The sequence below is a fragment of the Aspergillus udagawae genome (assembly GCF_001078395.1).
Source record: "Aspergillus udagawae IFM 46973 DNA, scaffold_2, whole genome shotgun sequence".
In the NCBI taxonomy this organism is placed as follows: domain Eukaryota; kingdom Fungi; phylum Ascomycota; class Eurotiomycetes; order Eurotiales; family Aspergillaceae; genus Aspergillus; species Aspergillus udagawae.
Genome location: NW_025091265.1, coordinates 2,008,668 through 2,026,973, shown reverse-complemented (window position 1 = coordinate 2,026,973; position 18,306 = coordinate 2,008,668). Strand labels below are relative to the sequence as shown.

Here is an 18,306-nt window from a genome sequence, read left to right as displayed (position 1 = left end):
TCAAATCCCATGATATACTCTACCTGGACTGGGTGCAATTGGTATAGACCGACTAGCTAATGAATGGTTGAGAAAGCGAAAGCCTTGCCTTATGCTGCCTCTGAATGCAAAATTTTCTTCGATTATTTAATTGTTTTGTTTCATGCATTATGATAAGACATACAAAGGGGTATCACGTTTATCGACCTCTAACCGTATACAGAGGGGTAGTCCCATCAGAGAAGAGAAAAAATTAAAAAGGATGCAGGCCAGGAGAGTCATGCAATGCAATCAACCGAAATCAGAGACGGTAAGAAACCCGTCCCATGTCATAAACCGCATTCAAATAACGTCACGACGCAGAGGGCGACGGAGACGGGGACTTTCTATCCCGCAGGCCCCGTTCCGCCCATTCATCCAACAGTCTGGAGACTTCTTTGAACGACACCGGTTTCGTCAAAAACAAGTCCACCCCGGACGTGATGGCCTCCGACTCGTCACGCGTACTGCTCAGTCCCGTCAATGCAATGATCGTGGCCGGCCCACACCCATCGCGCTCTTTCTCCAGTGCGCGGATGGCGCGCGTGGCTTCGAAGCCGTTCATAACCGGCATAGACATATCTTTCCTTCGTCAGCAAGTCAGTTTAATCTGGGATTGAGTGGCCTACCCATGAAAACAAGGTCGTAACCCTGCTGCAACCTTTCCACCGCGTCCACTGCCAATTTGCCATTTTCTGCAGAATCCAGAACCTCCAGATCCCGTTTCTTCATAAAGGTCAACATCAAATTTAGATTGATCGGATTATCATCCACTACGAGGACGCGTGCCTTGCGCTCTACGCGCTTGCACGCCGTCTCCGACGGCGTGAAAAGCGGCGACATGGAGGTATCGCTGCCATGAGGGACCTCGACAATGTCGGATGAACTTTGTGACTTGCCCGAATCCTCGGAGGAAAGACTCCCGGGTCTCATAGAGGTGGCGGGAGTGTAATCGCCCGTCGCAGCAAGCGGGTCTGCGTCAGTCAAGTCCGGACACGGCGAAGCGCTGCCACTACTCATCCGGGGACGTTCCGGAAGTTCAATGCGCGGTGGCAACGCGACGCCCCCGCGTGGTCCATTATCAAGACATTTCCTGATGCAACGGGCAAGCTTGTGCGGACCGCACGGGCGACGGATGATGTCCACAAAAGCGGCAATCGGTGACCACTGAGTTCGGATAGCGCTGTAATCAACGGACTTGTTGCAGAGGATCAGGAGCGAAGGGAGAATGCCAGTGACAGCCTCCTTTGAGATGCTCGCCAAGCTCTCCTCGTCTGCCAGAAGCACATCGATGGGCTCTTGTGACGCCGAGGAAACAAGCTCCAGATCGTACCAGTCCGTCAGGTAGCGCGCAATGACAGACCAGAAGCGATGTTCCAGCGCATCAGCGGGCTCGACACCCAGAATGGCAACGCGTCTGCCGCTATGGCTGTCGCGGAGCGAACAGGCCTCGTTCATTGTGTCGTCCTGTCTCGACGGAACCGACGGCGGAGTCAGGCTGTCCTCGAGTCTGTCCTCCAGATTCGGGCGCGTCAAAGGAAGAGATACCTTGACCGTCGTGCCTTCGCCAGGCCGGCTGTGGACGTTGATAGTCCCGTTTAACGCTTTGACGAGACTCCGAACGATCGATAGCCCCAGCCCAGTTCCCACCGCCAAAGTATCCTCTTGGGCGAATGGTGTGAACAAGCGTCCCCGTAAGAACGCTTCCGAGATGCCTTTGCCCGTATCTGAAACGGTCAGGGTCACAAGTTCCTCCACACCATGTCGGCGTGACCGGATCTCGGACGCCTCGGTGACCTCCAAGTGCACCGAGACCCTGCCCGACTCGGTGTACTTCATGGCATTGCCAAAGACGTTCATAATAATGCGCCGCAACGCACCCGGTTGAGTCCGATACACCCAGTTGTTCTGCGCAATATCCATCACTACTTCTACCTCCGCTGAAGTATCCGGCTTGGGCTTTCGCCGCGAAAGCGAGAACGCGGCAGCCGAGTTCGGTAAAAGGACAGACTGGTCCGCGGAAGCCATCGACTTCTGTCCGTATGTATGGCCTAAACACACGCCCTCCACCACTTCCTCAGCCAGAACGGCAAGATCTGTCGTGACAAATGTGTCCAGATGCGCAGAGATCTTGTCCATGTTCGTCAATTCCGTCTTGTTCCTCTTGAGCTGACGCCAGGTCCTCTCGAGGGAAACAATCTTGCTGAAGTCTAGGACTTGATTCATAGTATCCAACAGTGTCCGACCGCACGCGTTGATCGTTTCAAGCAGAGACAGTTGGAATTCATCGAGGTCTGTGCCGTGCAAAAACTCTGTGGCCGCCAAAATGCCATGGAGAGGACTGCGAAGTTCATGCCTGTACCCAATTATGTCAATGACCGGTCGATGAAGCACACTCGCGTTCTCCGTATATAAAACTTACGAGATACTTCCGATAAAATCGCCCTTCTGCCGATCGGAGATCAGGGACTGGACCCGGTTGCACTCCGCCATGATGGATGATCCGAAGCCCAGAACCGAACTCAGCTCGACAGAACGGCTAAAAACACGGCTCTCCACTGTGTTCCAGCAAAAGCAACCCGCAAACCACTGGGAATTTGCAGCGTTCCACAGAGGAACGAACATGACCTGAGTCGCGTTCGGAAAGAACAGATTCAACATGGCGTTTTCCGATTGTTTCCACTTCTTGCCACTACCACGAGGCGGTTCAGCAGGATTGATGCCCTTTGAACGATTTCCGTTTGGCTTTTCGTCATCGGAGCTAGAAAGAATCCCATCTCGATGAAAGTACCAAAGCTTGCCCTTGGTGTATCGACGCAGCAGCTGGTGCAGGAACCCGCTGTCGAGATTCGCAGCAGGATATAGCACTGTCGAGCCCGGCCCTGGGGCAAACGGTTCGTCTCTGGTGGAGACAGCCAATACAGGAGCCGCAGGACCGTTCTCTCCTGAGCAATCACTTCCGGTCTCGACATCAAGCATGTGGCTGTTATTGACTTCCAAGAAGATAACACCGCCATCGGCATCCAACTCGAGACTTTCGCGGAGAAGATTGGCGGCTCTTCGAAACGCCCAGGAGCTGCTATGTGATTCGTCTAATGTCAGCCCCTTCCTTCTGCTTCCCGCCCACCAATCCGGGAGTGGCGTGTCCGGCCAGGAAGAATTGTTTTGGTCGCCATTGTCAGCTTTCGAGTCTGATACCGAGCTGGTGGAGCGCGCATCGACGCTGTGAGAGCGTTTGGAGGGATGTTCAAAACTCTGAGAGGACCCGCCCGAGAGGTGGTTGGCCCTCACACCGGACGACGCGGGCGTGCTGAGTGTAGGGGCAGAACTGCCTGTATAGGAGGAGGGATGAGGGTCGACAAAGCTAGAACTGCCCTCTACGAAATAACTCAGACCCCGAGACAATCGAGCTGCACGTCTTCCTTCGGAGGCCTGCCGGCTCACCTGTAGATAGTCCATGATAAGCATTCCCAACGAGCCGAAGATCTCCTTCTCACTGTCAGAAAAGCTATCGCGAGGCTTGATATCCAGCGCAAAGAAACACCCAATGTTGATCTTTGTTTCCGTCGTTAGAGGCGTTCCGGCGTAAAAACGAAAGCGAGGTCCGTCGGTGACAAAAGAGACGTTCTTGTAAGGCTCGCTCTCCTGGAGGTCATTGACCACAAGGAAACTGTATTCTTTGGAATCTCTCGATGACGGTGGAAGTGCAACCGTAGCCTATAGCGGACAGGATCCAGTCAGCGCGATGAGCGAGACGATAATTCAGCAGGAAAAAAAAAAAAAAAAAGCCTACCTCGCACATCCCCCAAGCAGACGACGGTAGGGTGGAGCAGCCATCCCAGATCCCATCTCCCTCAGCCTCATAAGCATGGACATCACTACCGACCTGGGGCTGACTCGCTTGGGCGAGAATGAACTGCGAATCTCGATCGGATACACTGTAAGGCAGAAGAAAATCCATCAGCTATGATCGATCTTCTCGACTGTAGTTAGTAGGAAAGTGCCATACCTGATTATCACACGCTCCACATTTAGACGCAGTGCTGCAAGTTGAGCAAAGGATGTCAGAGTAGCATTGTTCTGGCCTAAAACCAGAGTTTCAGGGACCACCGGCGATAACGGAGAAGCTTCTCCGGGTGACAATTGGGGTGGGGCCGGCGGTAAGGGTGAGGATGCAGAGGACGCGTGGATCGAGGCATCGATGGCTTGCGCAGTGGCTGGCGGGAGAAAATTATCGGCGATCGGAGCATTATTCACACTGAGCGAGTCTAACTGAGGAAGACGTTCAGGCTGAAAGTAGCGATAGAGCTCGCGAGCTCTGCGACCGGCGTTATGATCATCTCGGCGACTTCGAGATGTCGACGCCATAACTCAATAGTGGTGTTAGGCTCGGTGATCGCGATAGGAACGGAGGGGACAAAGGATGATTAGCCGATAGGACCTATTTTCAGAAGTCGAGATCCATTCTTGGCCCAATGAGAGAGGAATGGGGCGTCTATCAACGTCGGAATAGGGTGTGGCAGCTTTAAGGTGTGGCAGCTTGCAAGAAACAGAGGCTAAGCAGCCAGCAATAATGATTGAGACCGGCAGAAGGCAGCTTACGGAGGACAAAAAAAAGAGAATATGACGGCTTGAAAGACTAAAGAGTCAAGGAGAGGAGAGAAAGAGTGGTTGGATGTAGGAGAAAAAATGATGGCCACAGCAACCAACTTTTTTTCCTGGCTCTCTTTGATTACGAAAGTGGCATGTGCCCGAGTTTGCTGGAGGGGGAATCGATGAAGGGGTCCGGAGGAGAACCTGAGCCGCTTAAAAGGAAGAGAGCAGTAAAGAGGAGATGGTAGAAGGTATCTGTAGTATGAAAGAAGGCAACACCTCCTAGAAGGAAATACCTTAGTTAATAGATATATACACAGCGAATGCGACACATTTGACCACCTCGCTTGACGATTCGCGACACATTCTCTACTCCACCGTTGACTTCCGTCTGGCGATCCCAGTTTTGCCTCAGGGTATGGGTTGCGCAGTGATCACTCATAGTAGGAATTATGCTGAAGCTATGAGTAATCATCATCATCACCGTCATAGTCATAATCAGCATCATAACATGAGTTACATGAGTTACATGAGGACAGATGTGACACTTGTGCAAGGGACTGGGGTAGAATATCTGCCAGTCAATCAATCAAAATCCGCCACTCTCCATGATTACAATCGAAATTATTGGGTTCCTGGATGGAGCACATTATTATCCATGGGCCGGCACCCTCACAGTTCCAGTCTTCCAGGGATCGTTTAAGGCACCGCGACGATAGTCAGCAATAGGGGATACTGTTGATAAGATATCTAAGATTTCCTACTCCGTACCTACGGTACTTACCTAGGTACCTTGTCTTACCCTATATTCAATTCCCCATCTTGATTCCCTGTTTCCTGGCATGAGCCAGTCCTCTTCTGGTAACACAGGGGCTACCTTGAATTCTGATTGGCCACCATCTTCTTCGGTCTGTGAAGCCGCCAGTCAGAGCTCGAGCTGCGTAATCAGGGCAGCCCAGATCGGATGTTGGTGCGGGGCGGTGGCGCTGACCACAGGAAGCTATCTAGGACAAAAGACAGTTCTTTTTAACAGCACTGGCCACTGTTGAACGTCGGAATATTATTATTATTATTAGTAGTAGTATTACTAAATAAACATTGCTACGTATAAGAATCTTAAACTAAGGTGATCTACAGCAGCCGCTACCATCAGTCTGGTGTCATTATGATCCTGTGGTCACCTCTCCTCATTCTAATTGTTGGCATTTTCACCCAACGAGTCTTGTTAGACACGGGCCTACTCCGTAGCGATTGGGACTAGTGGGACGGCAGATCAGTGGCTGACATATGTGGCCAGTGAGGCAGATCATCTGCCTGTTGCAGAGCACAGCAAGGGATGACTGAATAACTTTCATTTCAATGATGCTTGGTCTAAACTGATTTCTGTATATTAATCATAACTTGTACATATGAGACAATTTGCATGCCAATTGATAACTGTCATCACTCAAAACTTCTCCATCAAACACTTCCGTACCGTCCACATCCGAGCCCGCTTGCCGTACATGTACATAGGTATCGTGAACAATAAACATCCAAGTTGAATACCCCCAAGTGCGAGGAATACCGTCCGGGCGCCATCCACTTCGAGCCAGTCAACAATGAACAACGAAAAAATCAGGCCGTGAAATACGTCTAGGATCAGAATTCGTTAGCTTCTTGCTCTCCTTACGGAAGGAAGATCAAAGACCTACTCTTGCTCCAATTCAGAGTCACCAAGGCCTCACCGGCATACTGCCGGTAGCTATCCACGCAGAAAGTGATCGATGTCGTGCTGCCGAGACAGCATCCAAATGAAATCAAACCGAAGAAGATCGTAGGCACGATCCAGGAATCTTTCACCTCCGTGCTCCATCCGAATGCCATTAATCCCGCCGAAGTTGATAGAGCAATAGGGATGGCCATGACAAGACGGAATTCAGGCTCATAAACGCCTCCATTGCGCCGGGACATATACTGCACAATCACGTCGGATACTTTACCGGCCACTGCAGTTCCTAAAAGACCGCCGACAAAGGGGGAGATATAGATCAGGCCAGTCTGCAAAGGAGTGAAGTTGTAACCATGCGGGCCCTGGTACAGATGCGCCACAGACTCGGACAGCACAATAAGCCATCCGACCGAGAGCGCATACACTACTGATGACCAGAGAACAGCCGGGTAGGCGAACAGAATGAACGGACGTACGGCGACTCGTGACCACTTATCATGCGATATTCGCCCGTTCCAGATTCGCAGATAATGCGTGAAGGGGATTTGGGGTTTCTCTCGTAGTCGGTTGGTGTACACCTGGGCCGGAGGCAGTGGTACGGCTGAACCCACGGATTCGCTACGCGCGGGTGACACAGCAGGTTGCCTCGCAGCCTCGAGATCGCGCTGAGAGTCCGACTCATGAGTGACCGCTGGAGCAGGTATTTGTAGGGATGCATCATGCTTCTCAGGATCCGACAAGCCCAGCTGGTCGGTGTCCTCGCCTGCGGTCTCAGATGGCAATATCTGGTCGTGGTCTCCATGATTTCTTTCCTTCTCATCTACCGGGTTTCCTTCCTGATCTTGATCCTCCACAAAGCCGACGTGGCCCTTGTTGGACTTTCTGGGTGCAGGTGAGATAGGGTCTCCGTTCAGGACTGGGTCCTCCAGATGGTGGTGAAGTTGTCGACCCCGGAGAAGATCTGATACGTTCCGTATCATATGAGGGCGCTTGTGAGAGCGACGAGGACGCGGTGTGCGATCCCAGAACGTTTCAGGAACGAAAAAGAAGAGGAGGACGAGACAAGCACCAACAATAATTGCGACGATCCAAAACACCCAACGCCATCCTAGGCGGCCAATAATAGCAGCGCTGACCAGAGGCACGAGGTTTTTGCCACCGAGAAGGAGAAGAGTGTAGATGCCAACACGGTATGCTCGCTCATGCAGGAAGTAGATTTCGGCAATAGTGGCCGAGGGAAGACACTCGACAGTACTGACAGCAATCCCTTGAAAAATCCGAGCAACGACCAAACTGGCGTAATTTGGAGACAAGGCACACCACACGGCGGAAAGGACAAAGAGTGTAGCCCCTAGGAGATATACTGGTCGCTTTCCCCATAAAATTGCGGTCGGTGACATGATGACCGATCCGAGTCCGAGACCCAACATGTAAAATCCGGTGGTGTAGGCCACTTTCTGGGTGCTCACACCATAGCTCTCAGAAACTTGGTTGAACCCAGCAGCAAGAATGGGTGTCATTCCTCCTCCCATTAAGCAGTAGAAGCCCAAGGAGAGCAACGCAGCATCGCGCCGCCACATGGGCCAGTTCAGTGGGTCATTAACGGAATCATCTGGCTGCGGATTGAGGACTATTCGACCGTCTGCCGTCTTTTTTGGCTGGGGAGCCGTCGTGCGCGAAGAAGAACGAGACGAAGGAATGACATTAGGTAGAGAAGATGCGGATGTTCGCCGCTGCTGGTGTCGCAGACCCAAGGGTTCGTTACGATTCGAGGAGAGCAATAGCACCGTTCCTAGAGATCGTCAGAATTGTCCAACATTGGCACACATAGGCTTGTAAATCGTACCTGGTACTTCATCGGTCTCCTTGTCGCTAAGAATCCCTAAAGTCGCCTTCGAACGATAGCTCGGGTTATTGATGGACTCCGACTCCTCGGACTCTGACTTTCCCGGCTGTCTCCGTCTGAAGAACCTGTTCCACAAGCCTTGCGCTGGTTCACGCTGCGAAGCAGAGCCATCCAGATGTTCGCTTGGGGGGTTGACAGGGGATGTCTCAACCTCGGCCATCTTCACCCGATGGACGGATATGACCTCGGGCTCCTTGGGTTCGAACCTGAAAACCCTGATACAAAAACACATGATTAGTTTTGATCTTTACTAGAACTGGGAGAAAATCAAACGGCGCGGAATAAGTCCCGGAGGTTATAAGCACCTGTTGCAGCAAGGAGCTGATTGTTGCAGAACAAATCGAGATAGTGGTACAACGCCACTAGAATGTGAGAAATGCTACGATAACAGTCTAGGCCCAACCTCTATAGCTCTTGAATCGCTTGATTTGCCGTAATTCGAGAATGCGAAGCAAAACGACCTTCCCTGAAGCTAGGGGTTAGATCACGGCCTATGAGCAGAGACCGGAGGGAGCACCTGAGCACCGATTGCTGACAGGCATCGCTGGAGGGAGGAATGGATAAGAAAATTTAAAGAGAGAAACTGAAGAAAGAGAAATGAGAAAGAGGAGCGATAAATATGGGGAGTCCGTGGAGATGACAGGTGGACGTTGGGAGTCGGTGAAGCTCGAGGATAAGAGGACTGGAGCTTGATGCCCAGACCATCACACGGAAAAAGTGTGGATGATGGCGTTCAGATTGTAGCAAATCTGAGGCAGATGATGGAGCCAGTCTCACAGTCTCATGGTCAGTTTGGCCTATGGTATTGGCTATTTCCAGGCGGTGAGCAGCTGCTCTGTTGTGGGAGCCGCGGGGTACATCTTCTTATATCTACTTTAGGTTCAAAATCGGTGGAGAACATGTCGTATGATAGGACGGCAGAATTCCTTTGGGTAACGTCGGTGTACTGAGCTACTTGCTCTAAGTTTTTAGCCTCGAAGATCTGCCATCGGATGTCACTGATTACTTGATAACGGCCATCACATTTCAGCCCGGCGATCCCACAGACTGGATTGATGCCGCTGATTTGCGCGGATCGGCGTGCACCTGACACCGCAGATGACCTTGGTTACTCTTACATTCGTTTACCTCTCTAGCCTATCGTCCAAAGTTTTGGCTATCCTCTTGTTTGTCCTCCTGAGAATAGCACCGTTTCAGCCCGAAACTTAAAGCGTATGACCGCCGCAGTCTTACCAGCTTTGAGGCATAGCTGTGAGGGGGAACAAAGAAACACGGTTTATGTCCATAACTTATGTTCTGCCTTTGATGACGAATCCCTCAGTCGGCTTGCCACTGCTCTTTTCTTAATTGCGCAGGAAAGGACATCATATGCGTTAGTATTGCCGGTTATGCGCCCGCTTGTTTTGCAAGAACCCAAACAAATCATATACCGACATGCTAGAAGCTTCACGACATACTTTAAAGACGCACGTTCTAGTTGACTCGACAGGTGGTGCTGTGCACTGTCGTCATCCTGCAGCAGGTTTCGCGTGGAGGGCTTAATAAGGTAAAAACCATGAGTCTCCCTTCGTGAAGTGATTGGTTGTCCTGGTCATATGAACCCCTGCCATCGTCGAGTCAGTAGTCAGATCATCCTCGGTTTATCATAAACGACGCCCGAAGCGCTGGAAATAGAATGTCGTCATCGTATTCATTGCTATCGGCCAGAGCGACATGAAACAAAGTTCAAACCTAAACTATCAACAGAAAGTTAGGTATATACATCGGGCCTTTTGATATGGGCCCGTCGTCAGGTGAACATCTTTACCTTCGTGTACACACTGCCAAAAATGCATCATCCACCTCACCCGATGAGCGTCGTCTTCACTAATTCAAGATATCCTTGATTCGCATACATCGAGCTTGCGTCCCATACCATAAGACCTCCGAAGCTTGAGAATGCCTTGCTCCAAGCGACAACTTCCCTGAGCTGCTCAGCACCAACATAGCCAGTTCCAGCCGCAGCCACATTTCCCGGCAGACCGATGAAGACCTTGACTTGCTTATTCTTGGACTGGCTTTTAGCCCATGCGTCCCAGAGGTCGAAGTTGAAAGCACCCTGCTGCATTGAGCCAAAAGAGAATGCATTCACGCCACAGTAATTGTTGTAGAATTGCACCCAGATTGCATCAAACGCAACAGCTCCATTCAGCATTTCCTGATCTGCTACGTCGGGGAACACGCACTGCGGCGCAGCAGTCAGGTAGTATTTTCTGCCCGCAGAAGTATCCATCAAACGCCGCAGCTGATTGGCAAAGGACACCATATTTGTGACGCTGGTCTCGAAATCAAAGTCAAAGCCGTCGATGACTGCATCTCCGAATGGTCGGTATGCCGTGTTACCCGCGTCCACGGGCCCGAAGATCTGCCAGATCTTGTTGGCGGCTTCGATGGCTGCTACCTCCGAAGCGAAACCACGTTCTGTCGATGTTGCTCCGCCGATAGAAATCAGGATGGTCTTTCCCTTTTGCTGGCATCGCTTGATATCTTCTCTGAGAGTGAGAGTAAGCATGTTATGTTAGTCTAAGGTAGCCATCAGCGACACCTCACAGAATGTGACCCACCCGATCTGAGGACAGTTTAAAAGTTTCGTGCCAGGATATACGGTGCACTGGCTTTCCTGGTTGGCGAAGTCGAGTTCTGGCAGACCAGCTGCACCAGATATTCGGGTAACGAAGGACAGTTGAAACACCTGCTGCAAGTAAGCTTCCTCATGGATGTCAGATCGACCAAGTCACCAGCCTACGTCGATATTGGCATCTGAGATTGAGTCAGCCTCTATATTGCTAACTCAAGAACGAAATTTATGCAATACGTACTATCGCAGTAATAACTCAAGCGTTGTTGACCTGTGTTCCCAGAATTTTGACCTGAGCAGGACAGTCAGTATCTTGTCGCTTATCGACTGCACGAAGTTCTTCAAATACCCCAGTACACGGCGACGGTGGATGAGGAACTGGTATCCAGCAGGGAGTAGGCGCTGCCAAATAGAGCAGCAAGGGCTGCTATCGAGTACAGCAGGTGTATAGACGAAAACATTGTGTAATACCTGCTAGATCCAGTAAAGCTAGGAAAAACACACACCACGCTCCAACTTGTCTATTCAAGAAGCTCAAGGATGTACTCCTTTATTTCAATCTTTACAACACCAACACAAGGCATTCAGAATACGGAGTATACGATTCGTATCTGCGGCATCTCAAACTGGACTCTCGAGCTGCGCCTCGTCCTTTGATACAACCCCCATTGTTGGTTATCTCCAAATAAGCCCAAGTTTCCCCATTCGAATCCATATTTAGCAGCTGAATCTCGTCGTGGTGTATATTTCGAAGCGATCAACTGCGCATCGGCCCCAGGATGGTTCATGGCTGTCAGCCTTGCGATGCAATTGACAACTAACCGCCCCCAACTCGGAGACTATCCCAATTTAAGCCTCTGTCAGAAACGACATAATGAAGACACTTAAGCAACAGATTTGCTTTAAAGCAGATGCGCATTTGTATTGAGAAAGTCTGGTTGGTGTCCAAGTTCGGGAAATCGACTATCCAGCATGGTGCGTCAACTTTCTTAGCCATATTTTTGTGTTGTAGTTTTGTTTCGTTTTCCTTGAGTCCAGAGTCCTTTGATCATTGACATACCCTTCACTAAGTTCGTACAAGGATACGGGAGGACCTTGGTCCTGGGCTTTGAAGAGCCGACGCCATTGCCAAGCATTGAGCATTTCAGAATTCAGCCCCAGTTGCCCAAAATAACTACAATGAGCGGCCTGCTCGTAGGGACGACAAGGCTAAGTATGTATTCTTTGTTCTCTGTCTGCAGCAAATACTTCCATCTCGTTTCCAACTCGATCTGTACGCATGGTCTACAGGCTCCAAATTTGGTATGTCCGGGTCGTATTCAACTATCTTCGTCCAAGCGTACAATGATACGAGAAAAGAGTCAATTAGTGCAGTCATTGTTTCGCGAGGCATCATCCTCCGCGAGTGCTCTAGTCATGCGGATGATCCAAAGTCTTCATAGCTTCCCAAACTTTCCAGAACTCAAGACTGAGTGTGGGCTGAAAGAGTGTGAGTTCTTCAAACTTTCGGATTGCCGAGTCTTGTCTTCTCAGTTCGCGATTAGACAACCGAGCGCTGTTTCTCCGCGAGGAAGATTCATCGGGATCATTCAGAGCGTAGACCCAGACAATATCGTCGTCGATTTCGCTGTCGTCGCTGTCTGATTCACTGCGGTCGCCGGTTCTCTTGTACCCAATATCTTGGAGGTACAGGCGTTTGGCCTCTTCTTCCTCAAAAACGAGTTCGTACCATCGTCGGAGCTTGGTAATGGTCAAGGAACAGTCCATAGGATCCTCGTCTCGCTCTTCGCCGATCATGGTCAGCAGATCACATCCGACTCTATCAACTAGGACCTCTGCGTCTTCAGGCTTGTAGACATATTCACTCACTGCCTCATCTTCCATCAAGGAGAGATCAGTATCTGGGTCTAAACCGGGAAAAATAAGTGCCATGTCGGAAGGTAATAGTAGCTTCACAAACTCGCGGGCCGAGGTTCGAGCCACTTCAGCGCAAAGCGTATTGCTTTCGCAAATTGGTACTATCAGGTCGAAAACATGAGCGTCGGTTGTACCTCCCATGACGGCGTTCGTCTCCGGGTACGACCATCGGCCTTGTACAAATTGAGAAAGCCTCACGATCAGTCGCCGCTCAGACTCATTCTGCAAGCCGGATCTATGGGTTTGGGCAAATAGTAGCGGCCGATGCACCAAGCTCCTTGCTGGTGCGAGTTCAGAACATACTGCGCAACGATAGTTCGCGGAGCTAAGAATGTGATGCTCATAGAAAGCCGCAATACGGCAATAGAAAACAGCATCATCTGCTTCGTTCTTGGCAACTCCAGGAAGAGCAGGGCCCGACCAAGTAGAGGAGAAGACTGAACAGCTTAGCTGACCTCGTCGCGGGGTGCCGCTGAGCTGCAGACTTGGCCTTCCAACAAATATCGTAGCCCCAATCTTGAAGGGCTGAGCACTGGGGCTCCCGAGAGTCTCGATTGATGGGCTTCTCAGGCAAACCGTGCTTCCAGAATAATCTTCGTTTCTTGCAGTATTTACTCGAAAGCTGCGCTGCGATGTCACACTCCGGCGTTGTGGTAAACTCCGTCTGTCCGAGGTCTCGAATTTGTCTAAAGCCTTTGGCTTGATGCTGCCGTCTCTAATGCCCTCAATGTATGTCTGCATCATTCTTGTGGCGGCTGTATGACATTCTCCTTCCGAAGAACAAATTGGAACTGCTAGTGAGCAGATGTATGGTCTGTCGCTCACTACACCTCCGACACTCCAATCGATTTCGTCCCTCCTGGTGATATGCATTGTATGAGACGCCACAGTCGAGACTAGCTTGTGCACCGCCACAAAATCCGATAGTTCAACATACCCGTATTGTGTAGCGCATAGCGGACGATGTACTAAAGATTGAGTTGGACCCTTTCCGCAGATCGTACAATCTTCTGTCACGCAGCTGAGTATTTCACCTTCGAAAGAGCGGCACAAGGAGAGTATAGCGCGGAGGACGTGTGGTTCCTCAAGCAGACCGGGTCGTGGCAGGGAGGCGCTACTTGAGACGCTCGTTCTGAAAGAGGATTTGGAGGGACTGTTAGCAGGTGTGCTCGAAGGCTCGAAGACCCCCTCTGAAATTTTAGCATTGAATCGAGCATTGTCCAGCTGGGGCGACAGCAAACTGGGCTTTCCAAAGAATACGCTGAACCAGATCGGTATCTCTTTGGACTCAATGCTGTATATTGATATGCTTGTGGAGGAATTCCGAGTATGTGTTGATCCGTTTTCCGTCTGAAAGTGTTGCTGCTTCTTAGGACTTGGGCTCCTTTGTTTTGAAAGCTTCTGAGGCTGGTATGGTGGCGAACTGGCATGTGGGAAGAAGTACATCTTGTTAACCTGTGAGACGAGAAGAGAATGCGGGAGATGGGGTCAATATTGAAGAATCTCGGAAGAGATATTCTAGTGTTGTGCCTGAAGAAAGAAGAGAAACTCAGGAGTGAATACTGGTTGCTCAAGATTTTTAGAAGCGAAGTGTACCTAGATTCATGTAAATCCAGCCGTGGTTGCCCTTGGCCTAGCATCACCTATGACACGGTAATATTGACTTCAGCAATTATCGTAGACATCATAGTAGCGAATTTCTAGCGTATGGGAGGGGACAGATGTATTCCCACAGTTCTCTTGCAGGGGTAGGAGAGAAGAGGGATATCACACAATGCGAGATGCTGGGCGGAACTAAGGTATATACATTAAGCATCCTTACACATCAATAAACAATCCTACTCCCACTGATATCTAGAGAGACTCTACACTTAGCCGGACCTCTAATTTCGGAGAGACCACGCTCCCCACCACTTGTTCGAAGGGCTTGCAGGGCTGATTGCAGGCAAGACCAAGCTCTTTGTACCCACCGAAGCTCCTTTCGGCTTGTCAGTGAAGCATGTTCCGAACTACATAAGCCAAACCGAACATGCATAGCGCAAAGGAACGCAACTACCTGCTGCTGCAGATTGAAGACTGGTGTAGATCGGTAAGAAAGGCTTGCCTGCATATGCCACTCAATAGAGTGACCCCTCCCGACCTCGATCCAAGGCAAACTGCAGAACATCGGTTCGCCTTTTACCTCATTTCTGGTACGCGAGGCATGCAATGATGATATATTCGTGATGATCACTATCTACATCTACCACAGAGCTTGTCTATGAGCCCATGGCCACCATCTCGCTCATAATTTTCGGACAATAGCACTTTACTCATGAAAGGACAAACAGGAGACTCCAATCAACCGGTTGTAATACGAGCGTGTTGTTTGAAAGGTATCCAGTACCAAATTTTAAACCCTTTTGGCCTTTATATAGGTTTGGCGGTAATCATACCTGGAACCCGGGGTTCTACCGATCGCCAAAACCCTATCTGATGCTGATAAGATCTCTGGGCAGCGCGCAGAAAAGGATGTAGTTAATCTCTACATTCAAGGCACAAGACCAGTGGAAGCAGCGTTTCCTACTCAATCTATATAAGGTACCTCTTGATGAAGGTATGGAATGATCCAAAATACTATAATACAGAAAGAAGCGGTCTCTAGCACTAGTATTTGAGTTTCTCTGCACTCCTAGCAGATGATAATGAGGCTAGACAAGTCCATGAGAAAATTCAATGTCATGAAATGTATCCGACCGCTAACGAAACCGACAACAACCCGACTGATGAGTCTGATAGGTGCATAAGCGAGTGGATATGGTAATAATAAGAGTCTATTCAACGATCTTTTCTGTCGTCTCTCCGATTGACGTTTGCGGTGGAAATTGATTTGAGGGCACGTGACGTTGAGGTCGCCCCTTTTGCGGCCAGAAAAGTTCCCTGATGAAACCTCGCGTGGGCTCATGAAGCAGCGATAGACTGTTATTCCTCCTAGCTTTGTGAATTCTTTCTTTTCATTTTTCTTCTATTAGCACTCACCATTGGTGCCTTTTGCTTCGTTTAATTCTATTTATCTTTCTTAATCATCAACAATCAAGACGTTGCTGGGTACGTGCCACCAGCTGTCGATCTCTCCACGGTCCTGTACCTGGGCTTTACTCCTCGCCTCATTTGCGGGCATATATCTTTAATACTTTCATCGAATTCTCTTCGTCGACTTCTAGAAGCTTGCCCGCGATCCTTTACTGCATCCAAGATGCGGTTCTCCTATCTTTCATCTACAGCTGTCCTATTTCTATTAACAGCCGTTTCGACGGCTGTCACCGATCGAGTCTCCACGGACCAAAGCCTCACACCGCGTGATTTTACGACTCCAGATCCAATTGTTCCAGCTAGAGACGGACTTGCCCCCAAGGCTACTCCCAAAGGGACGCTGGACGCCCCATTCGATGGAAAGGATGGTCGACCTCACGCTGGTCCGTGGGTCGAAACGAATGCTGAACGAGACCGCAAAAAGGCGGGTACGGTGAAGACTGCGGAGGAAGGTTCGGGGCCTGAAACGAAACCGGTCGACCATCAACACATGGGACCAGACGGGAAACCGATTCCTCATTCGAATGACGGTGTGATGGACGATCCGCATAGGACGGGTCCCAAAGAGGGAACTCGGGGTACAGAGGGTGGAGTGTCCGGAAAACTAAAGGGTAATACTCCGGCCGGAGAGAAGATACCTGATAGTCCAAAGGAAGCGCCTCCTTTGCCGCATAGTGAACAGAAGAAGCTGTCGACGTCGGAGCAGACCGAGGAAGGCAAAGAGGCAAAGGGGTCTGCTGGCAATTCAAACTTGGGCGTGCTTGAGGTAGAGTGCTGCCGACTTTCGTTTCTGGCTTGATTGTGACTGACACAACGTTGTAGAAACCAGGTGACTTGCCAGACAAACCGCACGATATCCCTCCCCCTAAATCGCCAGCAACTGTGAACGATCATCCTCTTGGCCTTAACGCAGACGGCACATCCTCGAAAACTGGGACGAATTCGGGACAACAGGGCGAAGGCTCGGCATTCCACTCACTTCTTTTTTCCTTTACGATGATCGTGGTCTCCGAGATTGGCGATAAGACTTTTCTGGTGGCTGCCCTCATGGCCATGCGACATCCACGCTTGCTTGTTTTCTCGGCGGCATTCTCTGCGCTTATTGGCATGACGGTGCTCTCGGCTATCCTGGGACATGCAGTGCCAACACTCATTCCTAAGACTTTTACTAAGTTTCTGGCTGCTGTGCTATTCATTGTCTTCGGATTGAAGATGCTTAAGGAAGGCCGCGAGATGTCGCCGGATGAGGGTGTTGGCGAAGAAATGAAGGAAGTCGAGATGGAACTTGAGGAGAAGGAGCAAGAGCAGCTGCGCATGAGCCGGCGCCGCTCCTCCGTGACGCTTCATTCTTTGGAAGCTGGCCGACTTGGTGGGCGTCGCAAGTCTCGCTCATCCACCAATCGCTTCCCTTCGCCCCCAGAGAGTATTTCATCGTCTTCCTCGCGATCATCTTCACCAGGACCTGGCCGCCGTTGGAGCGATGTCTTGACTGGAATGAACAATCTTTTCTCGCTTCTTCTCAGCCCTGCATGGGTACAGACTTTTGTCATGACCTTCCTTGGGGAATGGGGTGATCGCAGTCAAATCGCGACTATTGCCATGGCTGCCGGACAGGATTACTGGTGGGTGACGGTTGGTGCCATCTCCGGCCATTGTATTTGCACTGCTGCGGCAGTCATTGGAGGTGCTGCTATTGCTGGCAAAGTCAGCATGCGGGTTGGTATGTAGACTTTTAATCATTCCTGGCCGTTTGAACACATGCTAACATTCTATCCAGTGACGCTTGGTGGTTCTGCGGCATTTTTAATATTTGGAGTCATTTATTTCATAGAAGCCCTTTACTAGCTTTTGGGTGATTCATTCAGCTTAGTCTTAGACTCAATCTTGGAATACAGGGTTGATTATCTCGTCGCGATTACTCCCCCGTGGGACAGTAAAGTTCGATGGTATGTCTGTATCTCGATGATTTTGCTGTAATATAATGGATGAACCTCATGATCTGGATAAACCACTTGGAAATAGTGACCAACGGATGTACAGTGCGCAGCGATCTTAGGAGTTCACGTGTAGTGGGTAAAAATAACAACCGATCATTTTGTACTGCGCACAGGCAGCTCATCGCAATTTGGACAGTTTCGCCTCCGAGCAAGCCCTCCGAGAGATCCTCAACTAATTATGAATTTTCTTTTTGAAATGAAACTCATCCCTCAGATATTACGGCTGAAGGATGTTAATTCGATCACGTGATTCATATTCACTTTATTCACCAAATCTCTCTATAAATAATAGAATAGCTGTAAGATGATCATATTAAGGCATTTAGTAGTAATAAATTCATACACTTAGAATGGTTTATCATTCTATTCTTCTACAAGCAGCCCAGATCTCAACTGGCATCCTTCCAGGTAATGTGCAAGATTTTACGCCAAAGGATCAACTGCCAACTGGTCAAGGGTTAGGGTTCGGGTTTTA

At 50.0% G+C, this 18,306-nt stretch overlaps 5 protein-coding genes across 5 annotated transcripts; 1 reads left to right on the top strand and 4 right to left on the bottom strand.

The window, feature by feature from the left end:
- Positions 1-331: 331 nt before the first annotated feature.
- On the bottom strand, positions 332-4,386 carry Aud_003022 (putative sensor histidine kinase/response regulator; the record flags this gene model as incomplete). The annotated part of the gene is made up of 5 exons (XM_043287979.1): positions 332-600; positions 648-2,374; positions 2,441-3,735; positions 3,812-3,956; positions 4,028-4,386. 5 exons carry the CDS (start codon positions 4,384-4,386, stop codon positions 332-334), a joined length of 3,795 nt encoding a protein of 1,264 aa, XP_043143914.1.
- A 1,672-nt stretch (positions 4,387-6,058) lies between these two features.
- On the bottom strand, positions 6,059-8,388 carry Aud_003021 (putative MFS transporter; the record flags this gene model as incomplete). Its single annotated transcript, XM_043287978.1, has 3 exons — positions 6,059-6,246; positions 6,306-8,114; positions 8,169-8,388. 3 exons carry the CDS (start codon positions 8,386-8,388, stop codon positions 6,059-6,061), a joined length of 2,217 nt encoding a protein of 738 aa, XP_043143913.1.
- Positions 8,389-10,071: 1,683 nt separating this feature from the next.
- Positions 10,072-11,306, bottom strand: Aud_003020 (glycoside hydrolase family 18 protein; the record flags this gene model as incomplete). Its single annotated transcript, XM_043287977.1, has 4 exons — positions 10,072-10,759; positions 10,832-10,973; positions 11,087-11,137; positions 11,195-11,306. The coding sequence occupies 4 exons, from the start codon at positions 11,304-11,306 to the stop codon at positions 10,072-10,074; spliced, it is 993 nt and encodes a 330-aa protein (XP_043143912.1).
- Positions 11,307-12,255: 949 nt separating this feature from the next.
- Positions 12,256-14,208, bottom strand: Aud_003019 (uncharacterized protein; the record flags this gene model as incomplete). The annotated part of the gene is made up of 1 exon (XM_043287976.1): positions 12,256-14,208. The coding sequence occupies one exon, from the start codon at positions 14,206-14,208 to the stop codon at positions 12,256-12,258; it is 1,953 nt and encodes a 650-aa protein (XP_043143911.1).
- Positions 14,209-15,997: 1,789 nt separating this feature from the next.
- Positions 15,998-17,679, top strand: Aud_003018 (TMEM165/GDT1 family protein; the record flags this gene model as incomplete). The annotated part of the gene is made up of 3 exons (XM_043287975.1): positions 15,998-16,600; positions 16,657-17,554; positions 17,612-17,679. 3 exons carry the CDS (start codon positions 15,998-16,000, stop codon positions 17,677-17,679), a joined length of 1,569 nt encoding a protein of 522 aa, XP_043143910.1.
- Between the last annotated feature and the right edge of the window lie 627 nt (positions 17,680-18,306).